This window comes from Salvelinus namaycush, chromosome 23, assembly GCF_016432855.1.
Source record: "Salvelinus namaycush isolate Seneca chromosome 23, SaNama_1.0, whole genome shotgun sequence".
NCBI lineage: Eukaryota > Metazoa > Chordata > Actinopteri > Salmoniformes > Salmonidae > Salvelinus > Salvelinus namaycush.
In genome coordinates this window covers 153,805-162,500 of record NC_052329.1, presented here as the reverse complement: position 1 = coordinate 162,500, position 8,696 = coordinate 153,805, and the positions used below count along the sequence as shown (strand labels likewise).

Here is an 8,696-nt window from a genome sequence, read left to right as displayed (position 1 = left end):
AAACCCCATTGGCCCAACTCTCAATACATCACTCTGATCAGACAGAAACCCCATTGGCCCAACTCTCAATACATCACTCTGATCAGACAGAAAGAGCTACCTTGAAAATCTCTTCCGAGGTACCTCGAGCTGAGTGGGTCGGTCTGAAAATCTCTACCGAGGTACCTCGAGCTGAGTGGGTCGGTCTGAAAATCTCTTCCGAGGTACCTCGAGCTGAGTGGGTCGGTCTGAAAATCTCTACCGAGGTACCTCGAGCTGAGTGGGTCGGTCTGAAAATCTCTACCGAGGTACCTCGAGCTGAGTGGGTCGGTCTGAAAATCTCTTCCGAGGTACCTCGAGCTGAGTGGGTCGGTCTGAAAATCTCTACCGAGGTACCTCGAGCTGAGTGGGTCGGTCTGAAAATCTCTACCGAGGTACCTCGAGCTGAGTGGGTCGGTCTGAAAATCTCTACCGAGGTACCTCGAGCTGAGTGGGTCGGTCTGAAAATCTCTACCGAGGTACCTCGAGCTGAGTGGGTCGGTCTGAAAATCTCTACCGAGGTACCTCGAGCTGAGTGGGTCGGTCTGAAAATCTCTACCGAGGTACCTCGAGCTGAGTGGGTCGGTCTGAAAATCTCTAACGAGGTACCTCGAGCTGAGTGGGTCGGTCTGAAAATCTCTACCGAGGTACCTCGAGCTGAGTGGGTCGGTCTGAAAATCTCTAACGAGGTACCTCGAGCTGAGTGGGTCGGTCTGAAAATCTCTACCGAGGTACCTCGAGCTGAGTGGGTCGGTCTGAAAATCTCTACCGAGGTACCTCGAGCTGAGTGGGTCGGTCTGAAAATCTCTAACGAGGTACCTCGAGCTGAGTGGGTCGGTCTGAAAATCTCTAACGAGGTACCTCGAGCTGAGTGGGTCGGTCTGAAAATCTCTACCGAGGTACCTCGAGCTGAGTGTGTCGGTCTGAAAATCTCTAACGAGGTACCTCGAGCTGAGTGGGTCGGTCTGAAAATCTCTACCGAGGTACCTCGAGCTGAGTGTGTCGGTCTGAAAATCTCTAACGAGGTACCTCGAGCTGAGTGGGTCGGTCTGAAAATCTCTACCGAGGTACCTCGAGCTGAGTGGGTCGGTCTGAAAATCTCTACCGAGGTACCTCGAGCTGAGTGTGTCGGTCTGAAAATCTCTAACGAGGTACCTCGAGCTGAGTGTGTCGGTCTGAAAATCTCTAACGAGGTACCTCGAGCTGAGTGGGTCGGTCTGAAAATCTCTACCGAGGTACCTCGAGCTGAGTGTGTCGGTCTGAAAATCTCTAACGAGGTACCTCGAGCTGAGTGTGTCGGTCTGAAAATCTCTAACGAGGTACCTCGAGCTGAGTGGATCGGTCAGATTGACAAAACAGCATCGCGCGTCAGAGGGTAAAAATAGACAGGGAGAGATCTTTAACAGTCTCCGTCAGGAGAAACACTTCACATGTCAGAGTGTGAAATGAGTCTCCTCTTTGTGTTTATACTTTACCATTCGTGTGTGTGTGTGTGTGTGTGTGTGTGTGTGTGTGTGTGTGTGTGTGTGTGTGTGTGTGTGTGTGTGTGTGTGTGTGTGTGTGTGTGTGTGTGTGTGTGTGTTGTCCAGACGGTAAGGACCTGTTCATTGGGAAGGCGGTGCAGAAGGCCTACCTGGAGGTGACCGAGGAGGGGGCGGAGGGAGCTGCAGGATCAGGTGACCTTATAGTTGCATCATCATCATTCCTGAAATGGCATTATGTTTGCAGGGTCTACCCTTACTGTCTACCGTCTTTCTGCTCTCACTTCTTCTCTCTCTCTGTCTTTTTCTTCTCAGTTTGACCTTCGCTTTGACAGTATTATTTCATTCTCTGCATCTCTCTCTCTTTTGCTCTTAAATGTTTTCTTCTCTGTATCCACCTGTTCTCTCTCTATCTTTCTCTCCACCGATTAGTCCCCAGTCTCTTTCCCTCTCTCTATTCCTCTCTCTTTCCCTCTCTCTATTCCTCTCTCTATTCCTCTCTCTTTCCCTCTCTATTCCTATCTCTATCACTCTCTATCTCTTTCTCTCTTATTTATCCCTCTCTCTATCTTTCTCTCCACCGATTAGTCCCCAGTCTCTTTCCCTCTCTCTATTCCTCTCTCTAACCCTCTCTCTCTCTCTTTATCTCTCTATCACTCTCTATCTCTTTCTCTTATTTATCCCTCTCTCTATCTTTCTCTCCACCGATTAGTCCTCTGTCTCTTTCCTTCTCTCTATTCCTCTCTCTATCCCTCTCTCTCTCTCTTTATCTATCTATCACTCTCCATCTTTCTCTCCACCTATTAGTCCCCAGTCTCGCTCTCTATCCCTCTCACTATGTATCTCTATCTCTCTCTATCTCTCTTTCTCTCTATCCCTCTCACTATGTCTCTCTATCTCTCTTTCTCTCTATCCCTCTCTCTATCTCTCTTTCTCTCTATCCCTCTCTCTCTCTCTTTATCTATCTATCACTCTCCATCTTTCTCTCCACCTATTAGTCCCCAGTCTCGCTCTCTATCCCTCTCACTATGTATCTCTATCTCTCTCTATCTCTCTATCCCCCTCACTATGTCTCTCTATCTCTCTTTCTCTCTATACCTCTCTATCCCTCTCTCCACCTATATATCCCTTTCTCTCTATACCTCTCTCTATCCCTCTCTCTATCCCTCTCTCCACCTATATATCCCTTTCTCTCTATACCTCTCTCTATCCCTCTCTCTATCCCTCTCTCTATCCCTCTCTCCACCTATATATCCCTTTCTCTCTATACCTCTCTCCACCTATTAGACCCCAGTCTCTTTTCTATTGTTCTTGTCAATCTCTGTCAGAATCATTCCTGTATTGTCTTCCCACTGCAGTACTGTGTTGTCTTCCCACTGCAGTACTGTGTTGTCTTTCCACTGCAGTACTGTGTTGTCTTCCCACTGCAGTAATGTGTTGTCTTCCCACTGCAGTACTGTGTTGTCTTCCCACTGCAGTACTGTGTTGTCTTCCCACTGCAGTACTGTGTTGTCTTCCCACTGCAGTACTGTGTTGTCTTCCCACTGCAGTACTGTGTTGTCTTCCCACTGCAGTACTGTGTTGTCTTCCCACTGCAGTACTGTGTTGTCTTCCCACTGCAGTACTGTGTTGTCTTCCCACTGCAGTACTGTGTTGTCTTCCCACTGCAGTACTGTGTTGTCTTCCCAATGCAGTAGTGTGTTGTCTTCCCAATGCAGTAGTGTGTTGTCTTCCCACTGCAGTACTGTGTTGTCTTCCCACTGCAGTACTGTGTTGTCTTCCCACTGCAGTACTGTGTTGTCTTCCCAATGCAGTACTGTGTTGTCTTCCCACTGCAGTAATGTGTTGTCTTCCCACTGTAGTACTGTGTTGTCTTCCCACTGCAGTACTGTGTTGTCTTCCCACTGCAGTAGTGTGTTGTCTTCCCACTGCAGTACTGTGTTGTCTTCCCACTGCAGTAATGTGTTGTCTTCCCACTGCAGTACTGTGTTGTCTTCCATATGGATGGTATATAAACAGTGCCCCCTCCTGCTGACTGTTCAGTGTCAGTAGATTTAAATGTCACTAGTAGAATCCTCGCTCCTCGCCTCCTTCTCAAAACCCATTGGAGGAGAAGGTCAGAGGGGCGGGACCTCTGGCTTTCTCATCTAATGGGTTTTGAGAAGGAGGCAAGGAGAAAGGAGAGAGAAGTATGCAACTGAGATTCTCCCCGTGTGTTGAATGTTCTCTCTCTCTGTGTCCTGTAGGAATGATATCTCTCACCAGGACTCTGGTTCTGTACCCTCAGGTCATGGCGGATCACCCCTTCTTCTTCATCATCAGAAACCGCAGGACAGGTGTGTGTTACACTGTCCGTCTGTCCGTCCCTCTGTTTGTCTCTGTCTGATTATATACAGTATGTGTCTGACCCTAGTGTCTTCCCCTCCAGGTTCTATCCTGTTCATGGGCAGGGTTATGACACCAGAGGTCATTGAGCCTACCGACTACGACAATGACTCCATGTAACTATGACGACGACCAATGGGATTCCAGTGTGCTGCTATCCTGCTATGAGGTCATATGCTCAAAGCCAATCAGATCCAGGCAAAACAAGGCCATAAACGCAACCTTTCCTCTCCCCATCGTCGGCTGTGTTTTTATACTCTTATCGAGAATATACATGATTCCTATTCTATATTCTATTTGATATATATTGATATATACATATAATGTGACTGTAAGCTTTAACCACTTGGTAAGAGAGAGGGAGAGATGTAAATATATATAAAGAAAAGTAAAATGGTTTCTATCGTCTGTTGGATCAGTAGACAGCCATTAGACATCCTGCCCCTTTAATTTCACTATCCTCACACACACCCACTAGCTTCACACACACATGCTCTGTCGTTTCAGGTGTCTCCCAAATCAACGCCATTATATTCCTCTACATTTACTACTGGGTTATATATAAGACTAGATATTTATTGCAAAAAAAAATAAAAAAATTGTGCAGATTATATATATATGTGTATATGTATGTAATCACACAGAATCTTAGTAATTCTATTTTAGTTCCCCCCCCCCCCCCATGCTAGAAGTACCTTGCTAAAATACTGATGAACTAACATGCCTTATGAGTTGTTGATTTAGTGGAGGCTTTTGAAGACAGTTGAACGGGTTGTGTAAAACAGTTTGCCCTTGAGAAGAGGCGTGCAGGTGGATTTGGAGACCAGCTATATTCACTCTTTTACTGAAATAAATAGCAATGTGTTCCAGTTACAATTGTCTGATGTCTTTTTGTATATAATTGTATTTGGTAAAACTACTTTACATTAAGTACCTCTTATACCAGTGTAGTAACGCTGTACATACAACAGTGTACTGTACTAGTAATCACATAATTTCTAATGATGACCGTCTGAGGTAAATGGCCATATAACAGAGTATTGTCAAGTTAAGACAGGAAATGACCTTGACAAGCCCTCTGGATACATCACTATACCTCGTTGAAATACCACAGCAGCCAGAACAGAGTTGGCCTAGGCCAAATCTGAGCAATATTATTTTTGGCCAGGATAAAGCCATCATTTGGCATGGAGAGGGAGAGAGATCTGGTCACAGACGTAGTGAAGGACACACTGGAGGACAGACAAGACTAGGGAATGAGGCTGCATCTCAGAGGCTAAACTCGTCTCCTCCCCCTCATTGCAGATGATGGAAAGGAAGCTGAAGGCAGAATAACCATATAATTACAGAACAATGTAGAAACACTCAGCTGTGGGAAGTAGATTTGGGGGGGGGGGGGGGGGGGGGCTGTGCTGCAGATGTCTATATAGGTCTGTTAATACAGGACTAGTAATACAGGACTAGTAAAGGCCCAGTGTTACAGACGTCTATATAGGTCTGTTAATACAGGACTAGTAATACAGGACTAGTAAAGGTCCAGTGTTACAGACGTCTATATAGGTCTGTTAATACAGGACTAGTAAAGGCCCAGTGTTACAGACGTCTATATAGGTCTGTTAATACAGGACTAGTAATACAGGACTAGTAAAGGCCCAGCGTTACAGACGTCTATATAGGTCTGTTAATACAGGACTAGTAAAGGCCCAGTGTTACAGACGTCTATATAGGTCTGTTAATACAGGACTAGTAAAGGTCCAGTGTTACAGACGTCTATATAGGTCTGTTAATACAGGACTAGTAAAGGCCCAGTGTTACAGACGTCTATATAGGTCTGTTAATACAGGACAAGTAAAGGCCCAGTGTTACAGACGTCTATATAGGTCTGTTAATACAGGACTAGTAAAGGCCCAGTGTTACAGACGTCTATATAGGTCTGTTAATACAGGACTAGTAAAGGTCCAGTGTTACAGACGTCTATATAGGTCTGTTAATACAGGACTAGTAATACAGGACTAGTAAAGGCCCAGTGTTACAGACGTCTATATAGGTCTGTTAATACAGGACTAGTAAAGGCCCAGTGTTACAGACGTCTATATAGGTCTGTTAATACAGGACTAGTAATACAGGACTAGTAATACAGGACTAGTAAAGGCCCAGCGTTACAGACGTCTATATAGGTCTGTTAATACAGGACTAGTAATACAGGACTAGTAATACAGGACTAGTAAAGGCCCAGTGTTACAGACGTCTATATAGGTCTGTTAATACAGGACTAGTAATACAGGACTAGTAATACAGGACTAGTAAAGGCCCAGTGTTACAGACATCTATATAGGTCTGTTAATACAGGACTAGTAATACAGGACTAGTAATACAGGACTAGTAAAGGCCCAGCGTTACAGACGTCTATATAGGTCTGTTAATACAGGACTAGTAAAGGCCCAGTGTTACAGACGTCTATATAGGTCTGTTAATACAGGACTAGTAATACAGGACTAGTAAAGGCCCAGTGTTACAGATGTCTATATAGGTCTGTTAATACAGGACTAGTAAAGGTCCAGTGTTACAGACGTCTATATAGGTCTGTTAATACAGGACTAGTAAAGGCCCAGTGTTACAGACGTCTATATAGGTCTGTTAATACAGGACTAGTAATACAGGACTAGTAAAGGTCCAGTGTTACAGACGTCTATATAGGTCTGTTAATACAGGACTAGTAATACAGGACTAGTAATACAGGACTAGTAAAGGCCCAGCGTTACAGACGTCTATATAGGTCTGTTAATACAGGACTAGTAATACAGGACTAGAAAAGGTCCAGTGTTACAGACGTCTATATAGGTCTGTTAATACAGGACTAGTAAAGGCCCAGTGTTACAGACGTCTATATAGGTCTGTTAATACAGGACTAGTAATACAGGACTAGTAAAGGCCCAGTGTTACAGACGTCTATATAGGTCTGTTAATACAGGACTAGTAATACAGGACTAGTAATACAGGACTAGTAAAGGCCCAGCGTTACAGACGTCTATATAGGTCTGTTAATACAGGACTAGTAATACAGGACTAGTAATACAGGACTAGTAAAGGCCCAGTGTTACAGATGTCTATATAGGTCTGTTAATACAGGACTAGTAATACAGGACTAGTAAAGGCCCAGTGTTACAGACGTCTATATAGGTCTGTTAATACAGGACTAGTAATACAGGACTAGTAATACAGGACTAGTAATACAGGACTAGTAAAGGCCCAGTGTTACAGACGTCTATATAGGTCTGTTAATACAGGACTAGTAAAGGCCCAGCGTTACAGACGTCTATATAGGTCTGTTAATACAGGACTAGTAAAGGCCCAGTGTTACAGACGTCTATATAGGTCTGTTAATACAGGACTAGTAAAGGTCCAGTGTTACAGGCGTCTATATAGGTCTGTTAATACAGGACTAGTAAAGGTCCAGTGTTACAGACGTCTATATAGGTCTGTTAATACAGGACTAGTAAAGGTCCAGTGTTACAGATGTCTATATAGGTCTGTTAATACAGGACTAGTAATACAGGACTAGTAAAAGCCCAGTGTTACAGACGTCTATATAGGTCTGTTAATACAGGACTAGTAAAGGCCCAGTGTTACAGACGCCTATATAGGTCTGTTAATACAGGACTAGTAATACAGGACTAGTAAAGGCCCAGTGTTACAGACGTCTATATAGGTCTGTTAATACAGGACTAGTAAAGGTCCAGTGTTACAGACGTCTATATAGGTCTGTTAATACAGGACTAGTAAAGGCCCAGTGTTACAGACGTCTATATAGGTCTGTTAATACAGGACTAGTAATACAGGACTAGTAAAGGCCCAGTGTTACAGACGTCTATATAGGTCTGTTAATACAGGACTAGTAATACAGGACTAGTAAAGGCCCAGTGTTACAGACGTCTATATAGGTCTGTTAATACAGGACTAGTAATACAGGACTAGTAAAGGCCCAGTGTTACAGACGTCTATATAGGTCTGTTAATACAGGACTAGTAAAGGCCCAGTGTTACAGACGTCTATATAGGTCTGTTAATACAGGACTAGTAATACAGGACTAGTAAAGGTCCAGTGTTACAGACGTCTATATAGGTCTGTTAATACAGGACTAGTAAAGGCCCAGTGTTACAGACGTCTATATAGGTCTGTTAATACAGGACTAGTAATACAGGACTAGTAAAGGTCCAGTGTTACAGACGTCTATATAGGTCTGTTAATACAGGACTAGTAAAGGCCCAGTGTTACAGACGTCTATATAGGTCTGTTAATACAGGACTAGTAATACAGGACTAGTAAAGGTCCAGTGTTACAGACGTCTATATAGGTCTGTTAATACAGGACTAGTAAAGGTCCAGTGTTACAGACGTCTATATAGGTCTGTTAATACAGGACTAGTAATACAGGACTAGTAATACAGGACTAGTAAAGGTCCAGTGTTACAGACGTCTATATAGGTCTGTTAATACAGGACTAGTAAAGGTCCAGTGTTACAGACCTCTATATAGGTCTGTTAATACAGGACTAGTAATACAGGACTAGTAAAGGCCCAGTGTTACAGATGTCTATATAGGTCTGTTAATACAGGACTAGTAAAGGCCCAGTGTTACAGACGTCTATATAGGTCTGTTAATACAGGACTAGTAATACAGGACTAGTAAAGGCCCAGTGTTACAGACGTCTATATAGGTCTGTTAATACAGGACTAGTAAAGGTCCAGTGTTACAGACGTCTATATAGGTCTGTTAAATACAGGACTAGTAATACAGGACTAGTAAAGGTCCA

General features: G+C 43.9%; 1 protein-coding gene across 1 annotated transcript in view; it reads left to right on the top strand.

The window, feature by feature from the left end:
* Positions 1-4,504, top strand: part of serpini1 (serpin peptidase inhibitor, clade I (neuroserpin), member 1) — a 61,355-nt gene extending 56,851 nt beyond the window's left edge. The window contains exons 7-9 of the mRNA XM_038962076.1: positions 1,608-1,694; positions 3,746-3,835; positions 3,928-4,504. Coding sequence (XP_038818004.1) covers positions 1,608-1,694; positions 3,746-3,835; positions 3,928-4,004 — 254 coding nt within the window. The 3' untranslated portion in view covers positions 4,005-4,504. The remainder of the gene's footprint in view (positions 1-1,607; positions 1,695-3,745; positions 3,836-3,927) is intronic.
* The last annotated feature ends 4,192 nt before the right edge of the window (positions 4,505-8,696 follow it).